Source organism: Heliangelus exortis, chromosome 11 (genome assembly GCF_036169615.1).
Source record: "Heliangelus exortis chromosome 11, bHelExo1.hap1, whole genome shotgun sequence".
NCBI classification, from domain to species: Eukaryota; Metazoa; Chordata; class Aves; order Apodiformes; family Trochilidae; genus Heliangelus; species Heliangelus exortis.
In genome coordinates, this window is record NC_092432.1 from 158,949 (window position 1) to 178,418 (window position 19,470).

The 19,470-nt window shown below is 42.6% G+C and overlaps 1 protein-coding gene and 1 long non-coding RNA gene across 2 annotated transcripts in view; one reads left to right on the plus strand and one right to left on the minus strand.

Annotated features, from left to right (window-relative positions):
- The first annotated feature begins 5,986 nt into the window (after nt 1-5,986).
- The window catches only part of MAP1A (microtubule associated protein 1A), a 51,009-nt gene continuing 37,525 nt past the window's right edge, over nt 5,987-19,470 (plus strand). The window contains exons 1-2 of the mRNA XM_071753980.1: nt 5,987-6,168; nt 10,961-11,062. Of these exons, the coding sequence (XP_071610081.1) occupies nt 6,009-6,168; nt 10,961-11,062 (262 nt within the window). The 5' untranslated portion in view covers nt 5,987-6,008. The remainder of the gene's footprint in view (nt 6,169-10,960; nt 11,063-19,470) is intronic.
- On the minus strand, nt 6,157-17,499 carry LOC139800677 (uncharacterized). Its single transcript, XR_011727874.1, has 3 exons — nt 17,083-17,499; nt 7,948-8,062; nt 6,157-7,790 (listed from the first exon to the last, which is right to left on the minus strand). It is a non-coding gene; the product is annotated as an uncharacterized lncRNA (long non-coding RNA).

The following is a 19,470-nucleotide window of genomic DNA, read 5'->3' on the forward strand; positions in this document are numbered from 1 at the left end:
AACCACTGTGTCACTGGAGAGATGATAGCAAAGGAATTGGTTATCTTGACTTCAAATAGAAAAAAATCGATGGCAACTAACTTGTTTTTCATATTCACACATTAGAGAACAATTGCAAATTCAATTAACTGTGAGTAGCTTTCAATTAAAATATGGCAAAGCAGAAATAAGCAAAAAATGTTTTAGATGTAGGGCTAACAAAGATTATGCGGTCTTTCAAAAGACTTTTTTTAAAAGTATTACAAGCAGGTACAGTTGATCTTACTCTGAACCATGGAGTAAGACTAAATCATCTCCAGGATGTTCCCTTCCACTCTCATTTTCTGCAACTCAGTACTTTTGCATGAACCTGAGCAGGACAAAACTGAGAGCTCAGTCCAGTTAGTCAAACGAGTAAATAATAAATATGCATGTGAGTTTTAAAACTGACTACAGATATTTTGTGTTACATTTGTAACTAATGTTTTCCGTCTTTTTTATACTATGATACAAAACAGCCTGCTTCTTCATAAACATACACATTCCAGATCTAAATATTCACCCTCAGTTTGCAGAATGCCTTTTTTTCCTGAGTCTTAAACTATGTTATGAATAGGGTGTGGCCACCTCTATCTAAAAAAAGAAAATAAAAGAGCAAAATTGGTCTTTGCTTCTTTTCCCTTCAGAAAAACATGTCTAGCACCAGACTTTCAATTAATGAAGGTATTAAGGCTGTCTGATTTTTCATATTTGGAGTATTTTTTTCTGGTTTTCTTGTATTTTACAGAATTTACAATGCTATAGTTTATTTTTGTTCTCTCCAATGTAAGTTGCTAGTTAGGATGGGACCCCATTGCCATTTCTTCCACCATCCATTTCTTTGTGCTTCAGTGCAGCCTCAGGCCCCATCTTTTAAACAGGATAGTACTCACATGAAAAGCACCAAAGTCCGGATCCTAATTTCAAATGGGAATTAGATACCTAAATGTGGGAAAAAATCCGCGGAGGCTTAAAGGACGACACGCAGTCACCAATATGGTTAAAGTGAAGTCGTTTATTAACAGTGGACACTCGCTTTATATAGAGCCTTTGTTTATATAATGATATCTTGCAGGTGGCTATATCTTGGACACAAATTCTGTTCTCACAGAACTTCTGCTGGCTACCTCATTATCCTGTTATTCTTCTTTTCTACTGCCAGCTCCCTTATCTTTTTCCCATAGCTCATCTTTCAGTAACCTTGCAACTGGGTCTTAAGGCCCTTAGCTTACTCTAGCTAAAGCTAAAGAGTCAGGATTGCTCACATGTCTGTTTTCTTCCAGACAGTTTCCCAACACCTAAACAAAGGTACCTAACGAGACAGATAAACTTACTGAACAAGGATTCTGTTTGTCTTCGAAAATCTAGGTACGGTACTGTAATATCTCAATAATTACTTACATGGGAGACCTGGCCAATTTCTGTATGAATTATCCTCTGCTTTACTAATTTGTGAATAAACACTGCACGGGGCCGCGAGTCCGGGGGCAAATACGAATGCCTGGCATGCTACTGCAGGACACCGGGGACCGATGTGCGGGAAGTGAGGAGGGAAGCGATGCTGGACGCCAGCCCTCCCTGTGCCTGCAGCCGCCCTGCAGCAGCCTCCCGCACTCTGCCGCTCGCAGCCAGCCAGACATGGCATTCCCCAGGGCGACGAGACACCTGCCAGCACCGAAAACCCAGCCCCGGGCAGCCCCCCCGGGCCCGGCCCCACTCCGCTCCGCCTCCCGGGGTCGCTGCTTCCGCCGGAGCGCCCCGGGCAGCTCCTCGGCCCGGCTCCGGCGGGGAAAGAACAACGGGCAAAGCGGCTGCGGTAGGGGCAGGGCGGCAGAAGGAGGACCGGTCCGCTTTACAGGGCCGGTACCGCCGCTGTAGGCGGAGCCGATCCAGTCACCCCACAACCCTGGCCGGGACCGCCCCTCTAGCATCGGTGGGCGTCACGGGGACCGACCTCGCCCGCGTTCCTGGGAGTTGTTACCGGACCTCCAGTACCGTGTCACAGAGCTGGTACCAATACGTCGGTTAACAAGTACCAGCTCGGCTTTTGTTTTTAACGCAGAAATCTTATTCACCGAGTGCTGATTCATTTGTGACTTTGTATCATGCCCAGGTTTCCTACAGCTTCGTGTTTCTAAATACCATTTTTTTAGATGAGGCTTTGTCGAAAAAAGATTGGGAACTATTTTTCTGGTATAAAATCCAGAAAAAAAAGATGGCTGGTGTAAACCAAAAACTGTTAAAACATTTCAGAGCTGCTTCAATGTAAACTGTTCCTTAAGCACTTTGCTAATTCACGTGTGTTTTCAGAAGTCTTGTTTCTTTAGCATAATTTAATTTAAAAGGCCACATAAATTACTGAAAGCCTTTTCTAAAGACGTTTGGTTCAGGAGGCATTGCTGAACTGTTGAATTAGTTTAAAGAGCAGTAGATATAACAGTGTCAGAGAAGAGCATCCCCTAGCAGAGTTTTCAGTATATGAGCATAAAGGATGCAAAAAGTAAGGATTAATCCTGATTTCTCCCCACTCCCTCCAGTTTTACATGCCAGGAATGTTGCAGCTTTTGGATGAAAGCAATCAAGGATGAGACACTGTGACCTTCACGTAGCTATAAAAGAAACTGACAATGTTAAAAATAAGTTCAGGAAACCTAACAAAGGAATCAGCTCTTTCAGGAGGCCCAGGCTTTTCACATCACTCACCTCCCTACCACATAAACCTTATAAATATGCTAAACTCTGCCCTCAGACTTAGTACATGACTGGCCACCAGAGTCACCAAGCCTTCCAGAACTTGACTGGTGTAGTGGCTAGAAAGCTCCTCCTAAATCAGGGGAAAAAAAGGAAGTGTTTGGACTTTGGAAGCAAGGTCATGCTACCCAGGAGGACTACAGAGATGCTGTTTGCCATGATAAGGAGAAAATTTTTACAAACAAAACACAATTGCCAAAGTTGGTCAGTACTGTGGTGGATAATAGAAAAGGCTTCTTAAAGTATGCCAACACCAAAAGGTAAGACAAAAGTGGAAGGAATGGGCATACTATTCTGATTAAATCACACATATAGTTAAACAGAAGCAAAAATATATGTGGTTCAGTCAAACTGAAGGGCTTATCCCTCTGTTTCTGTATCTTAAAACATATCCTGGAAGTGACAATATGAATGGCCAGATGGCTCAGTTTGCACAAAGAAATATTATCAAAGTCAGGTTTGCTGTGTTCATCACAGGAGAGGCCCAAACAACCAAGTCCCTTTAGGCAGTCACATATTTTTCCATGCTTTGTAGAAATGTCATAGCCAAGATGACATTACCTCAGTTTAAGGCATTATCCTCATTCAGATACTGCCATAGATCTCTTCTTCCCAGAAGTATTTTTATTCATGTGGTCATTTTTAGCTTGAGATGAAAGGAAATCATCATCCCAAGCTAAAGGATTTAGGAACTGAAACTGCATTGATTGTTTTTCCTGTGATACTATGAAGGTCCTTCTAATGCTATTTTGAGCCTACTTTCTAAATCCCTGTTTATAATAGTAATTTACCTGTAATTCATCATCCTTCACTGTATAGAAGTAATTCTTCTGTCTGGTTTTGCCACCTCTCACTCTGTGATGTTTGTCAGGGCCTCTTGTATCTGTAACCATCCCAGTCAGCTTTTGATATTTTATGTGAGTGCCAGCTGCTGCTGCAGTGCATGAAAACAGAAACTTACACCATAATTGCTATGCATATCTTTTATATGGATCCAGAGTGTGAATCTACAGTGTTTTCCTGTAATCCCCCATTTCAGTGCCTTATGCAGTGCACACACACTAGGACTCATGCCACCCCAATTCTATCATGATTACAGACAAGTAATTCCCATCAGAAAGCAAGAAAAATATATTTTTTATAGTATTTGATGGTACAGGGGAAGAATACAAACAGATCACCTAATAAAAACCCATCTCTTAATTCCAAAGTCTTCTCTAGAGGTTCTACTCTATGGTACAGAACCACGCTTGGATATTCTTTTTAAGCTTTCACTCCAGCTTGCATGTCTCTTTTTAATTTCCTCGTTGGCAGAGAGCCAGCTGGAGGACTGTCTCTGCACTGCAGTGAAAAGCTGCAGCTCTGGAAAGCCACCATGTCAAAAATAAGCATAAAAAATATTAAGATTGAATCATATGAAAAGAGAAGGCACTTCCACCAGCTGGTATGAAAATCTCTGAAAATCTTTCATGTTTTGTCATCATGTTTTCCCTCTGTGACCTACAATCCTACTTTCACAATAGAATTTATTGTACCCGTGTTTATTTGCAGGTTTATTGCGTTGTTTACATATTTACCTGCTTCAGTGCAGTCCCGTGAGACAAACTAAATTAATATTATGCAAGTTACAACAGAGAAAAATAAATTAAACCCTTTTGATGCACTGTTTACAAGATTTTTTTCCTAAAGATCATATCTTGTGGTGTTGACATAAGCTAATGTGGAAATAACCTTTCGCATCATCTCCTAAATTATCTGTTGAGAACTAGAGCACCTTTTGATTACAGATCTCAATATGAGAAAACTCTGTAAGCTAGTAACATCAGTTACAGCCTGCAGAGATAATTATTCTAAATTTCCCCCCCTTGTTGTGCTTTTACTTTTTTCCTGATTATCTTCTCTCAGAATCCTATGACACTATGGATTCACTTTTATGCTAGACCGAACCTTCTGAGGTTTCAGCTGTGTCCTCACTGCAGGGTTGATGGGTGCTACGGAACAAAACAGAGGAAGACTCTGGTTTACCAACCGGTAACTGTAGCTCATCCCTATGGAAACCTTGAGGACTGCAGGGGGCAGAGCCTGACGCTGTCCTAAGAAACGCTGCAGATTATTGCTGACTGGACTCGTTTTACAATGGCTAGGTTGCTTTTCCACCAGGCTGCATCATCACCGGGTAGATCTCCTTTTCTTTGTCAGAAAAGATGTGGGATTTTCTACTTGAAACTACTTTCTGGGAGCTCTCCCTTGTTCAGCATGCAGAAGCCTCATACTTTGAGTTTGCTCAGCTTTGCCACATACTGCATTGAAGTGCTTTGAAATGACAGCGATGTGGCCTTGTGCCCTGAATTAAGTCCTTCTCTGGTCACCCAGGCCGGTAAGAGCTCCTGCACACACAGCTGTCTGCTTGCACCGCAGCTGGCAGCTCACAGCAGTTCTACACTGCTGGCTAGGAAAGTTCAGATGGAGTTTCCTCATGTTTGTGCAAATGACATTACTTACCATTGGAGATCATTACACTTGCCTTTAGTTGAAGAGGACAAAGAACCACCTGGAAGAGATGACTGTTCTGCTTAGTACCGAGGGATGAAGAAGAAGGAAGGAATGTGAACGATGATACCAGGCCTCAGCACCTTTAGCACTGCTGGCTTCGTGAGTTTGTGGTGGATATTGCCACCACTCAACACCGGGCACCCACCACGCTCCGTGGGCATTCAAGCCCCCTTCTCACACCAGAGTCACGCAGGTGACCTTCCCCAGAGCCCCTCAGCCATGCACACGCTTCCGAGCAGCTGAGCGCAGCACTGCTCACCCCCAGCACCACACGGAGGGAGCGCAGCCGGGACCGTGGCCGCCTCACGGGCAGCCGCCGCCCTGACAGGAGCGGGGCAGGCCGGGTGCGGGAGACCAGGGCCTGCTGAGCCTTCTGGGGTCGGGGGAGCAGGAGGCTACCGGGGGAGAGGCGGTGCTGCCATTCCGTGTCGGTCCGGGTCTCGGTGGGGTCTGACCGCGCCCCTCACGGGCCCCGGCGGCGACACCCCCGCACGCCGGGCAGAGCGCTAGAGCCGGCGGGTGAGCGGAGGGGCAGGGGGCGGGGCCCGGCCCCCGTAAGACACGCCCGCCTCATCCGCAGTAGCGCAGCACCACGTGCCAATCAGGGCAATCCGGGAGGGGCTGGGGGCTCCTTAAGAGCCGTGCGCCAGTCAGCGCGCGCTGCAGCAGCGGCCGCCGGCGTTGCCATGGAGACCACGGCCGGGCCGGTCGCTATGGAGACGGCAGTGCCCTGGCTGCCGGGCGCGCGGCGCCGTCGGGAGGCGCGGAGGCACGCGCTGCTGGTGGTGATCGGGGAGATCGGGACGGAGCCGGAGCGGGGGGCGGTGCGGGGAGCCCTGGAGCGCGGTGAGGAGCAGGGACGGAGGGTGGGAGGGAGGGAAGCCCCGCGAAGCACCTGCCGCACGGCGCCGCGGGGATGCAAACCCGCCGCCTGCTCCCCGCCGCCCGCCCTGCCCTGCGGCACTGCTGCCCCGCCGCAGCCCTTCGCCCTCCCCCTCCCGTGGGTAGGGCAATGCGTGCCCGCCAGTCCGGGAGGCGGCTGATGCTAGGGCTGGTGTTGAGCCCTGGCCACGGGGCGGGAGGTGGAGCAGCCGAGGCCGCAGGTGCGGTCTGGGGGAGGCCCCGGGGACTGGACCGGGGCCCCCGTGCCGGTGTCGCAGCGTCAGCGCAGGCGGTGGGTGCGGTGACCGGAGTATCAGCTCCAGCGGGGACGAGGCCGGTGACAGACAGCATCGATAACAGATTAGCCTGGCTCGGGTCCTGCGGGCTGGCGCGCTCGGGGGCGTTCGGGCCATCGGTACATTGCTGTTTTTCTTTTCTCCCGCTGGGCACTCCTTGATTTGCATGAGTGAAATGCAGTTAACGCTGGTTTTTAATGTCAGAAAGCTTGGAAACTAAAATTTTACATTTCTGATTTCCCAGAGTTTCTATTTTATTAGCAGATTAAATCTTATTTCCATCTTTCCCCAAACTTTTATCTTATTAGTTGCAGCACTGGTCTTGCTGGTCTGCTTTCTGCAGTGCAAGGGGATAGCTGCAAACCTGTTTATTGTGCTATAGCCTCTTGCTGTCTAAAGACCAGCTGCGTGGACCAGGGAGGATAAGCCACAACAGTGAACTTGACTGCTTCAGGAATGACCCAGAGCAAGACAGGACTGCTCTGACATCCTGCACCTCTGCTTTCCCTATCTTGGTAGCGCCCAGAGGCCTTAGCAATGAATTAGTCTTTGCATATTAGATGTAGTGTTGTTTAAAAGCAAGGGTGAAGGAGGTGGTGAGATGATAGTTCTTGTTTTATGGCAGTTTGTGATGAAAAAGAGAAAGGAGATGTTGTCAGCTACATCAGGACCTGAAGGGAACACCAGTTCTAAGAAGCAGTTTAGTACCCCCCCAAGAAATAAAGAAAAAGCCATTTGACTTTGGTTGCTCTTCTTCTCCCCCTATCTGCCAATTCCAAGACACATTGGTTTCAAAGATGCCAGTTACAACAGTTGTACCTATTGACCAGTTACTCAAAGATAATTCTCAAGCACCAACACTACCAAGGAACAGATGGATAGTACAATTTAAGATAGGAGGTTGGTGTAAAAATGTCACATCCTGTCCCATTTCTTCACTTTCTCCATATCTTTTCCATCCATCTCTGCTGGCAGCCCACTTACCAGCTACTTTGAGAGAAGCTTTTCATTCCTTTTTCCTAGAGATGGCTGCCTTCTGTACAGGTAGGTCAGATTATGATCATTTGTCCTCTGAAAGCCCCTCTTCAAAGGGGATACTCTTGCATTCTGCATAACAGGATGATCATCTTTGCTTGGCACTTCACTGAACTCATGTGCCAAATTGCATCCTTATCTGTTCTCTGAATCTTTGAAACAGAGATGTCAGATCAGACTGTAAACTTGCTCTTTGATTCTGCAGTTATATGCCAATAAATTGGGAATTCCCACTGGAAAAGAAGAATTGCGGTCCTGCAACAACACAGCAGAAGTAAGTTTTAGTTAGTTTTATCTGACCAGAAACCTACTGAAACTCTGCCAAGTACACACACTTCTTTGCATGACAGCCACTTAAGCCCTATTGGTAAGCTACTAACAGTGTAAGTAAATTGCTGAGGGAGCTAGGTACCTGGATTTTGGACTTTCCTCTGTCACTAACTTGGTGTAGGATCTCGAGCAAGTCTCAGAGGAGTTTTCCCCACTGTGAAATGGGAGAATGACCTCTTCTTGAAATAGACCACCATCTGCAAATTGGAAGATGGATATAAAAAGTGAGAACAGTTAAAATGACTGCAGGGTCTTCAGCTCTGTCAACAGAAAGCGTGTTATAATGTTGGAGACAGCTATACTCTTGATTCAGAGAGTTCAAGAAATGTGGAAATAGTACACACATGATGATCCCCACTCTGTTAGCTTGCTGGAGAGATTTCATGTGAGGACAAAACAGACAACTGAGAAGAAGATTTGCTTTCCTCAGGAAACAAACCAGAGTAAATAAAATTATTCAGGAAAACATTTTTTTGTAACTTGGTAAGTATGGCAAGGGGCTGATAACAATTAGATAATAAGCCCTGATAACCATCAGATTAATAAAACTGGCAAATAAAGTTGGCAAGCAAAGTTGGTCCTAAGTGTTACCTACTGCACATCTAGTTAGGGTTTTATAAAGGATGAAAAAGCTGGCTTTTGTGCCTTTGTTCCCTTGGCTGTAGCACCTGGTCTGTGCAAAAACCAAACATCACAAAGTTGTTTGGGTTTTTTTAAGTGAATAAATCTGTTGCCCTGCCTGATCAAAAAAGTGTGCCTGCCCAGACTTCTTGCTATACCTTGGTTCAGGAGAATGCAATAGTTAATGTAGGAAATAATCAATGTAGGGAACCTGCTTGTTTCCATGTGTACTGCTTCTCAGGCAGTGTCATTGTGTACCTGTGGGATATGTGAACAACACTTCTTCTAAAATGCTGTCTAATAAATACTGGTCTTTTTTTTTCTGTTCCTGCGTGACTTTTGTCCAGTTTTAAAACAGCATCTGGAAGACCAGGTCTGGTATTAATGGGAAATGCCAAAGCTTTTAAGCCAATTACCTTAGCAGGAAATGAAAAAGTTCACAAGGGCATAAGGAAAGGGATGGAAAACTTATGAGTCACATGGCACCTTACCCCAGCGTGTGTGTTCAAAGAGTACAAATATTGAGAAACCTTATTAAGGTATAGTCTGCACTTCGGTATCAGGAGGTAAAGGGCCCTAATCAGCAAGGACAATGTTCCAGCTCCTGTACCATGGGATGATAATTTGAAATAGTGACAAGTGGGGGAAAATGACAAGTAAATTCAGACTACCTGGAGGTGAAAAGATGTTGAAAAAATTGCTGCAAGTATGATGATGACTGAGATGATAATTTCACTCTTCCCTTTCCTTGCTCTGAAAGAGTATATCTCCTTTCTGCATCCTAGAGGATGTAGCAGTACCTCAAATAGCATTTATTGCTGCAGTAGGACACCATGACAGTGACACAGCAGCTAGAGTCAGCAAGATTTTCCCTGCAGAGTGCCACCTTGTTCCTGTCCAGGTCAGAGTGCTCATCAGTGCTGCATTAAGATGCACTTACACTGGATGTTTGTTGTAACAATCATGCTTTTTAAGAGTATGGAAAGCAAAGGAAAACATTTTGTTCACCTTCTTGCTCCCAGTCTTTTACTACATTTCATTTGTTCTTATCCCATGCCCAAACTGAAAGAAATAGATGTTCTGTGACACTGAAGATGGTGGTAAGTTTTGATTATTTTGTTTTTTCCTTTTTTCTTTTTATCCCATTCCTGACATTTATAGGGTTTAACTGGAGTTTTTGTGCACTTTGCAGTGCAGACTGTCAGGTAATAAAGAAGCTGCACTACTCTACTGTGTCAGCTGTCACCAGAAAATAAACTAAGAGCAAAGTTTTCTGCTGTAGATTCTACACGCCTTGAGACAACTCTGCAATGCAATGATCACTAAGTCTGTCCTGGTTATGTGTAGAAAACTGGAGCTTGTATCCTAGAAGATCCTGTTTCCCACCAGTGACCATCAGAAGCTGTTGCACAGTGTGGAGTTACTGTACTGGAGAACTGGAACTGCAGTAACTGGGAGTGGTATCTCCGTGAAAAATCAACATGCTTTGCTTGAAAGAAGGCAGATAGCAGATGTCATAAAACTTTATATTTTATGCAAGAGAGAGTATGTCTCCAAAAGATAGTAAAAGAATTCTCAGTGAGGACTCAATCAATAAACATTGGGACTGAAATTCTTTCAGTAATTCTTAGAAGTCTGTGGCATCGGCCTTCAATGTCTGTACTTCAGCAGGCAGCAGGACAAGAGGCTGGAGTCATGATTCATGTTGGTATTATGGTTTTGTTCTTGGTGCCAAAGTGTACTATCACACCACCTAGGAGAGGCTGCTCCTTACTGGGATGTGAAGATCTGTGAACTGTAGTGTTTGGTGTCATCCAGAAGGGACAGGTGTTCACACTGAGGTCTGAAGGTGACTTCCCCAGCATGGCATGGTGCCACTTGCTCTGGGAGCAGATGCTGCTTCCTGCTGTAATATGAAGGTGATTATCTCACAAAGATTATACAGATTAAAGAGGAAACTCAAAGTATCTCAGTGGGATCAGGAGTTTTGAAGGCAGCAGAGTGCGTTGCAAGGGAGCTTTTGTGACTAGGAGGATGCACAGGCTGCAAGAGCAGAGAAGCTGGTGTATCTGAGGTGTTTACTAGTTTAACCATCCAGTAGACCATCTCTACTGACCAGTGCTGGCTGATGCAGAAGTATTTGCTTACAAAGTATTTGCTTAGTTAGGCAGTAGTGTAATTTATGTAGCCTCAGTCCCTTGTAGTTTGTTAGTTTCACTTGCATGAAGCCCAAGCTGAATCAAGATTTGCCCACTGCACACACTACATGTGCTTCAGGGACAGATGTTTTATGAAAGGTAAGCATCTTGTCACCCTCTGTTTCTCAAGACTTTCTTAATTCTAAGTATGCTCTTCTGAAAGAGCATCACTGGTCCTTGTGTGTCCTGTTAACTTCTCTATGTCCACTTCTGTTTCTCAAGTAAATGTAATAAAACCTCAATTTTAAAAAAAATTTATTTCTATTTGTTGGGCAGGAATTCGTTCCTGGAACATTAACATTCTGTCCTGTGACCTGAATCAGCAACTGAGACTCTTTGTATCCCGACACCTGGCTCAATTTTCTTCAGAAGTCAAAGGTCAGCTTTTTGGTTTATCAGCATTAACTTTTGTTTGTTTCTTTGTTTAAAAAAAAAAAAAAGAATAAAAATAAAACTGATTGTGATTTATAATGTCAACTTCCATTAGTGAACTGTTTGCCCAGTATTCTGCTGACATGAATATTTAAGAAAAACCATCTAAAACCATCTTAAGAATGGATGCAAGGAAGTAACTTAAACTTACATCTTACTACTGAGAATAGAGTGAATAGAAACCTACTGTTTAAAAGGCTATTAATCTAGTAAGTTAGAATTTGTCTATCTGTTTACTGTATTTCATGCAGGTGCCACAAAAAATTTTACTTTGTAAACTATTTATTATCCATCTTTTTTGTTTGGATTTTAGAATGTACTTTTGTATGCACAAAATGTGTTGCAAATAGTGTGTAAGACTAGCAAATGACTTTTTTAATATCTCTTTTGAAGAGAGAAGAACAATGAGTAAGAGCATTATAAAAATGACATGAACAACTAGAAAGTGTGCTTCCCTAGCTTGTGAAAAGCTTGAATTTTGGTTAGGTTGTTTATACTACTCTTATGTAATGTATGTTACTATAGTAAGCAGAGATGATACTGTTGCAGAATCTTTTTTGAATAGGATTGTCTTACAGCACACTGTACATTCTGTACTCTTGTCAAAGCTTCTGAATATATTTTCCAGTTCAGGAAGCTGTTTTCCTAATAGATAGGTGTGCAAGAAGCTCAAATGTGCAACTAATAAATGTCTCTTAATTTTCCTGTGACTTTTTAACATGGGGATAGAAAGTCTCCCTCCTTGCTAAGCAGTGGGTGTGTACACACACACTTATGGGATGAAAATAGACTGTGTATAAAACGTATCAGTTGAAACACTCAGCAGAAGATATGTCTGAATTTGAAGCAATTATAACAGAGGTTATAGTACAAATAGACAATAACAAGTCACGATTAGTATAATGTTTGCCCCAAAATTCTTTTAACTCAGGGCTGAAATACCCGGATTGATGTGAGCAGCATGTATGCCCCTCACTTCCCTTGCCTGGTTCCTGAGTAACAAAGGATGATGAATGTGATGTTAGTCTATAAAGAAGGTTCCATGAGGGATCTGGGGAATTGCAGGTCTGTTAAATAATTGTCAGGTCTACTGGGGAAACCAGTAGCAACTGTAATAAAATGCAGAATTAGTATCTACCTGAGAAGGGTCACTAAAGGGACATTGCAGAACATTGCTTTTCAGATGTCTTTAAGTTTTTGAAGAGAGCAGCAAAATGCATAGATGACTAATTTAGTCTACCAGCAAAAAATGTTTTGGAACTCTAAGTTCATGAGGTTTGTTAAAGGATGTCTACTGGCCATAGAATTGGAGGCCAGGCTTTGGTGTGCAGAAGCATCAAGGTACCTGCTGTTTAACATAGCTGCTTAAAGGGTGAGCAGTGAGGCAAGTTTGATAATCCAAAGTCATTCAGGACTCAGTAATGCTGAATCCTGACTGAAGAATGAACTATGCTAGGTAAATGCCAATATGCAAAAAACAGCCCCTAAGGTAGTTTCAAATTAGAAAACAAACCAAAACAAAAAAACCAAACCAAAACAAAAAGAAAAACCAAACCCCCCCCAAAGAAACCCAAAAAACCCAACCCAAACCAAAAACAAACAAACAAACAAACAAACAAACAAAACCTGAAAAACCAAGCAACATGTAGGTTCTGAACTGGCCATTACAATAGAGGAATGAAAAGGATTTAATGGAAGCATGAGGATACAGTTTATGGAAACATGAATTTAATTCTTGGCAGCAAACAAAACAGATAAAATGCTAGGAATTATTGGGTAAGAATGGAAAACAAAACAAGGAGCATCATGACATTGTATATTAGATCTCAGATGCTGAACACTCTGCACTTCTGGTCTCCTTATCTCAAATGTAGCAGAACTACAGTGGAGCTCAGAAGGGTAAGATGGTCAGAGGTCTGGAGTAGTTTTCTTTCAAGAAATGATCAAGCTGAGGTGCTTCAGTTTGGAAAAGAATCAGCTAAAGAGATGAACAAGAACTAGGGGGAATGAAATGGTGGAAGACATGTTCAAAAGAAAATATGGTGAGATGGTTGCACATACTCAACCAACAGTGGGGCCATGGATTTCATATCCACATCTTTGGGCAAGAAGTTTGTGTGTTTGAGAAAGAAAACTGATAAATATTTTCAAGAGATCCTTTGAAGGCAGTTACTAATTGGATGAGCCAAAACAGTGGGACTTTACTGTCCCCTCTAAGGCTACTTAAGTCTATTACAGATCGCTCAATACATATTTCAAACAATTACATCTTTAATGAGGCAGAACAAAAGTATAGGTGTTAGAGACTCTGGCTTGGTGATCTAGGGAACATGGATTGGTCTTCGGAGCTTATCAGTTGCTAGAGGTGGCTACTTGGTTTGTAGCAACTGCATACAGCTTGTGTATGTAATTTCTCTATTAGAGTCCCCTGGAAGCACTTAAGACAAGAACAGCCAGGCAGAGACAGGCTTTGGGGTTATGAGGGTCTAGAAAGCAGGTTTGCCTCAAGCTAGATACTTGCACATTCCTGTTGATTCAGTAAGAAGAGATCTTGAAATGCAGCAAGGCCATCCCTCAAAAGGGGCTATCTGTGGAGTCAAGAATACTGAGGCAAAAGCAGTGAGCAGGGGAATAATGGCCACAGTTTACAAGGTGTTAAGCAGCTGCCTAGACTGTAGAAAATCGTGATAGCCCATACAGCTGAAGATTGTGGCAGGAGATAGTGCAGCCTAGAGATGAATGCTGAAAGACTTAAACTGAGGATTAATACTGCAATCCCAGGATTTATGTGATTGTAGTGGATTTTGTGTGCAGGCAAATTTCTCCCAGTGACAGCAAGAAGCTATGGCTATGACATGGCTTGGGGGGAGGACGTGGGAAAGACTGCTACAAGAGAAATTTAAGGTTCCAACTCATAACATAATCTAGGAAAAGCTTTAAATGTAAACTGGGGTCAGTCCTGACTGCATCCCATATGTACCATCAGATAATACCCTTTGGAAGATACCAGTAGTCTTAAACAAATGCTCTTTTAGCTATGCTGTTTCTGCTTGGGCACCTATTGGTTACTTTCATGGTTAAGAATCTTTCTAATTTATTTTTTAATATCCGCTGCAACTTGCTGCAAATTTGTTGCTGTATATCCTGTAACAGCCCTATGAAGATGTATGTTAATTACCATTCTGCTCTGGGTGGGCATACATAGAACTAGAAACTTCTTAATGGTAGGAATTGTTCATCTCTGTGCTGTACATACCCTCAATGTGACCTGAGAGAGGTTTCTACTCAAAGTAAAAGTTCTGTTTTTTTAAAATGAGAACAGTCACAGGCACCTCTCCAGAGACATGATAGAGTCCTCATGACTGGAGGTTTTCAAAATGTGACTGGGCAGGGTGCTAGATTAGATAATATAACCTATATTACTTTTCACATGAAAAGTTGGGTAAGATGATCTTCTGAGGTTCCTTCCAGCCTGGGCTGTTCTGTGCCTCTATGAATTCAATTTTGCAGTCAAAGCACAAGGAGTTTTACTAGTGGCACAAATCAGGTTAAGTTACAAACCTCGAAAGACGCAAAGGCAAATGTACAAGTCCACTATGCACATCTTATTCTCAAAGTCTACATTTGATTCTCCTTTTACAGTAACAAATATCTCATAGGGTAATGTTTTTACCTGGTACAAGTGACTCGTCTTCTTCACTGGACTTGGAATGGGTTTGAGTGTTAGCTTGTGCTATACACTCTTTTCTCTTACACTATCTAGTTAGTTTCCAGTGATGAATGTCAAGTGCATTACAGTAAAACAAACAAATAAACAAAAAAACCAAAACTGCCTTGTTTGTTCAAATTATAGCTCCCAGATAGGACAAATTATATGTTTGTCTGTTCAAGCAAAAGCTGTTCTTGTCAAGAGGCAAAACATCAGTGAAAATTATATTACAGTGAAAGTGTATGATCCCCACAGCTGTGGCCTCCTGCTAGAGAGACTTCTGTTACGTAGATCATCCAGTGATGCTCTTGCTGCTAGTAAAAGGACTACTATGTCCTAAATTTGCATGCTTAGGTCATAGAAAAGCCAGTGGTAAACATTCCCTCCACAGATGCAATAATGATTCTTTGGATTTTTATATGTTCATAGTCCTCAAGCTATTAACTTTCCTGCACCATTTGTCTGCTACCATACTTCTGACCAGAGAAATATAAAAACAAGTACTTGTCAGTTTCTGTGCTTCTTCCTTATGTGCTTGAGAGCTGTATTTGCTTTCATAGCAACCACACTGAGCACAACCTCAAAGATCCCATGAATTGCAGTCTCCCAAAATACAGTTTCCCATGCTCTAAGTGCAGGCCATGTGTCTCACTGCTACATTCATGTGGCTGCAGCAATGCCAAGCATTGCTCTTTTCAATTGACTTCTGTCACAAACTGCTTTTAAATTTTTCTCCCAGAGCACTGGTAAAGAGTATCTCTGTGGGGCTTACAGGGACCACCAGGGTCTACCAGTTAGATACATTGTAATTAGTTATTTGTGTGTTCTATAAGAATATCTATTCTGTAAAAATGCTGTATCTCAGAGCAAGCAGTCAAACTGGCCCAAGCAAAAGGTACAGCCAGCACAGTGACAAAAAGGGGATGCATGAGGAAGAGTGTAATCAGGGTGCACAATATGCTTCCTCCTCGTACTATTCTACCTCACAGAGAGGTATGTTTCCTGTGTGTATAGTGACACTCAGCATTCTTCCACAAAGTTTTGCAGTCTTTCCCTACCACAAGTAATAAATCTGACGAGGAGTACAGCATTTGAATGACTTCTTGTGGGAATAAACTCGCAACCTCTTCTTGTTCCCTTGGATTCTCATTCCTGTCTGGTCTCATTTGGATGCATCTTCCTATGCTGGGCAATCCCTGTCTCCAATCTAGTTGTATTATGGGTTTGACATATTTGCCTTCTCATTTCTCCAGACAGAAAAGGCCTAATGGCTCCTTATAAGGGAAGCTGTTCTGTACCTTTCATCTTTCTCCTTTTACCACTGTCTTATAGATCTACCTCTTTGAGATGCTGGGATCAGAAGTGTGTAGTGCTCTGAGTAAGGCAGAGCTATGTACTTATGCCACATTGCAGTATTTTGTCTTTTTTTTCCTGTTTTCTAACATACCTATTCAATGACTGCCACTAAGCAATGAGCTGACTCTTGAATAGAACATCAACCATCACAACCTCAAAATCTGTCCCCAGTGTTACTAGTTAGCTCTAACCAGCAACAGTTAGTGTGAATATATATATAAAGATAAATAAAATGGCAACTGAAACTGAGCATTGTGAAGTCTCCCTCAGCCATACTAATAACTTGGTATTATCCATCAGCTCTGCTTGCCTCCTTTTCAGGTTGTTTATGAATATGATGAACAGCAGAAATCCTGGGGTAGGCTTATATGACACACCTTATGAAATAACAAATACACTATGTCAATAAAACCTTTGAGATTTTGACAAGCTTATTTGGTTTTTATTAAGAAGTAAGGTCATATTTCCTGTAATGTCATGCTGATTGGCATTAATTTTTGTATTCTATTTGAATCTTTACTGATGGGTTTTCCAGCCTTCTAGGATTTAAATGTCAGAGCACTGGAGCTTAGATTGGAAGCTGAGAGCTTCTTAATCCAGTCTCTCAGATCCTGTACAGAAATTATCTGTTTGTATATATTTAAGTCTGACTGCTGCAAGCTGTACTTCTAAAAAACATAAAAGCACATTACCTTTGCACAAGGTCCACCACATAAGAACTTCAGCAAAATACTGGATTCCCTGTTTTAATGAATAGTCTGTATTCTTGCCTATCTATAATCATGGACCCTATCTATGGTTATGGTGCTTCTTGTAGTACTTAAAACTAAATACAGGATTTCCAGTTCTCGTCCACAGATATTGTTCATGAGTGATACCATCACAAAATAAAACCCCCTACCTGCACTTCAGACTTCAGATTTCCGTGGGAATCTGAGTGGTCTCCAACAGATTTGGGATTTAGCTTCTATGCTCAGTTCTCTGCTGGTCCAGGTTGTAGAAGCTGAGGTCTGGCTGGGAAGTTGAAGTGGAAATAGTGGAAGCTGTTAGGAATTAGCATCTGAGCAGGCAGGACTCTGCTGAGCACCCAGTTCCATTGTTCAAGGGTTCAAGACAATTCAAGGGTTGCAGACAGTTTTTAGTATCTTACGTAAGTAGGTTTTTTTCCTCAGCAAACACCTGTCATCTTTGAGTGTGCCTAGAATAGCATTTTCTTTTCTTTCACTGACTGTCTGGCTTTATGCTCTTATCTCTAGTTTTTTTTATAAGCTGTTTATCTTTTTTTTTTTTTCCTTTAAATAAGTATTCAATAGCCCTGGTTGAGCCAGCTAAGAAAAAAAAAAAAAAGAAAAAAAAAGAAAAAGAAAAAATAAAAAAGAAAGAAAAAAGAAAAAAAGGAAAAAATGAAAAGAAAAAAAGCAAAGGAAAAAGGAAAAAGAAAGAAAAAAAAGAAAAAATAAAAGAAAAAGAGAAAAAAAAAGAAAAAAGAGCGAAAGAAGATCCATGGGCTGATGTGCTTCCACTCAGTGCCAGCAGAACAACAAACAAGGGCTGTTAAAGACACCATTTCTCCATCTTTACAAAATTTTGGAGCTTTCAGTCACTGGATAACAGTTCATGGAGGATCTGTATGATGCAGAACAGTACTTTAACAGTCCTCTGATAACTTTCATGTTGTCCATCATGACAGCTGCACACAGAATAACTTGAGGGGGGGAGGTTTGGGATTTGTTTGTCATTTTGGGTTTTGTTTGTTGGGTTTTTGTGATGATGGGGTTTTCTTAGTGTTACAGTGGCATTTCTTTCACTTGACAAAGGCAGCATTCTCTTGGTGACCACGTGCATTGTAAGCATGGCAGCTGCAATGACAGACTGACCTCTTCAATGCGACTAGTTCTCATACACACTTCTGGAGTCTCATGTTGTTCTGCATTTACCAGAGATGCTGAAAATAGAGATACTTATTACAAACTAATACATGCTTTGGGTGATTTTTTTTTTTTAGAGTGTTGCTGGGATTCTATCATAGTTATAACTAGACAATGGTAACAAAAGCCTTGATACTATACTGTTAGTGTGTCATTATTTCTGTGGCTCTGTACACTTTCCTCCTGCAGTGTCTGTGGCTTCAATGTCTCAGAGCAGGCTTTTCCAATCCTTGTCAGCTGGACCTTGCTAAGGCAAACAAGAGGAGTAAAGGAGAAGTAGATTTAAGTCAGAAAACAATCTTTATCACGTTACAGCTTCAACAACTATGTGTAATTTCTTGGTCCGTTTCCCTCTGCCATTCCATGAATGCAGCTCCCCACCTCTCTTACTTTGCCTTTTAAAAATACCCAGTTCTGGCATGGCCTTGAGGAGGGCATCAGTCACCAGCTGCTTAATTCCTGATGACCAGAGCCTTGCAATTGAACAGCTAGAGGTGCATGTGTGGCTTTGGGTGTTCCAGTGCCAGCCCCACGCTGGAGCTAAGAACTCTGGGCCGGTCCAGCTGATCCTGGGCACATCTGGAAAGGTTTGGCTGTCTGTCTGCAGCATTTCCTGGGAGGGCTTCACAAAGTGGAAAGCCTCCACACTCAGAGCCCGTGAATGTGTGCTGCCGCACTGCCCCAGTGTAGATTAGAGCAATTGTGTGCTCAGTGCAAGTGAAAGGAGCTTCTCATCAGATCCCTGTGCTGTGCACCACCCTGAGATGGTGGCAGATGCTCAGCCTGAGGGGTCTGACCCTGCCTCTGGTGCTCTGCTGCATCCAGCCTGGGCAGAGGGACTGAGCAGAGTCCCCCGAAGTAAGCACATCTAGGATCTTAGTTGCTCTTTCAGGAAATTATTTCTTCCACCAGGTGCAGACTCAGAAGAGTGAAAGACAGTGTGGAAGGAGCCTATTAATCCTATTTTGCCATGAGATTGTTGTCATGTGCTATTGTAATTTTAATGTCGTAAATCCTGCCTCCTTAAAAAACAGATGTCACTCAGTTTGACTGGCTCTGTTCCAGGGTTTTGTCTTGGCCTATTAACAATGGCACTGCTAGAATGTATGCCTTTTTCTTCACTCTCTAAAAACTTAAAATTTTTGACTGGAGGCACTCTTTTCCTTTCCTGATCTGGTATTGCTTTTTTCCTGCAGTCTAAGATGACATGATTTCTGCTTGATATTGAGAAATTGTAATAGGCTTTGTGCTAGAAAATCATGAACCCTAAAGTGGAGTTAACAGGGGTCATTAAGGGCTCGTATCTAGAGGCATCTTTCTTTTGAAGTACCAACTTGTTTTCAGCCTATTCTATACAATGG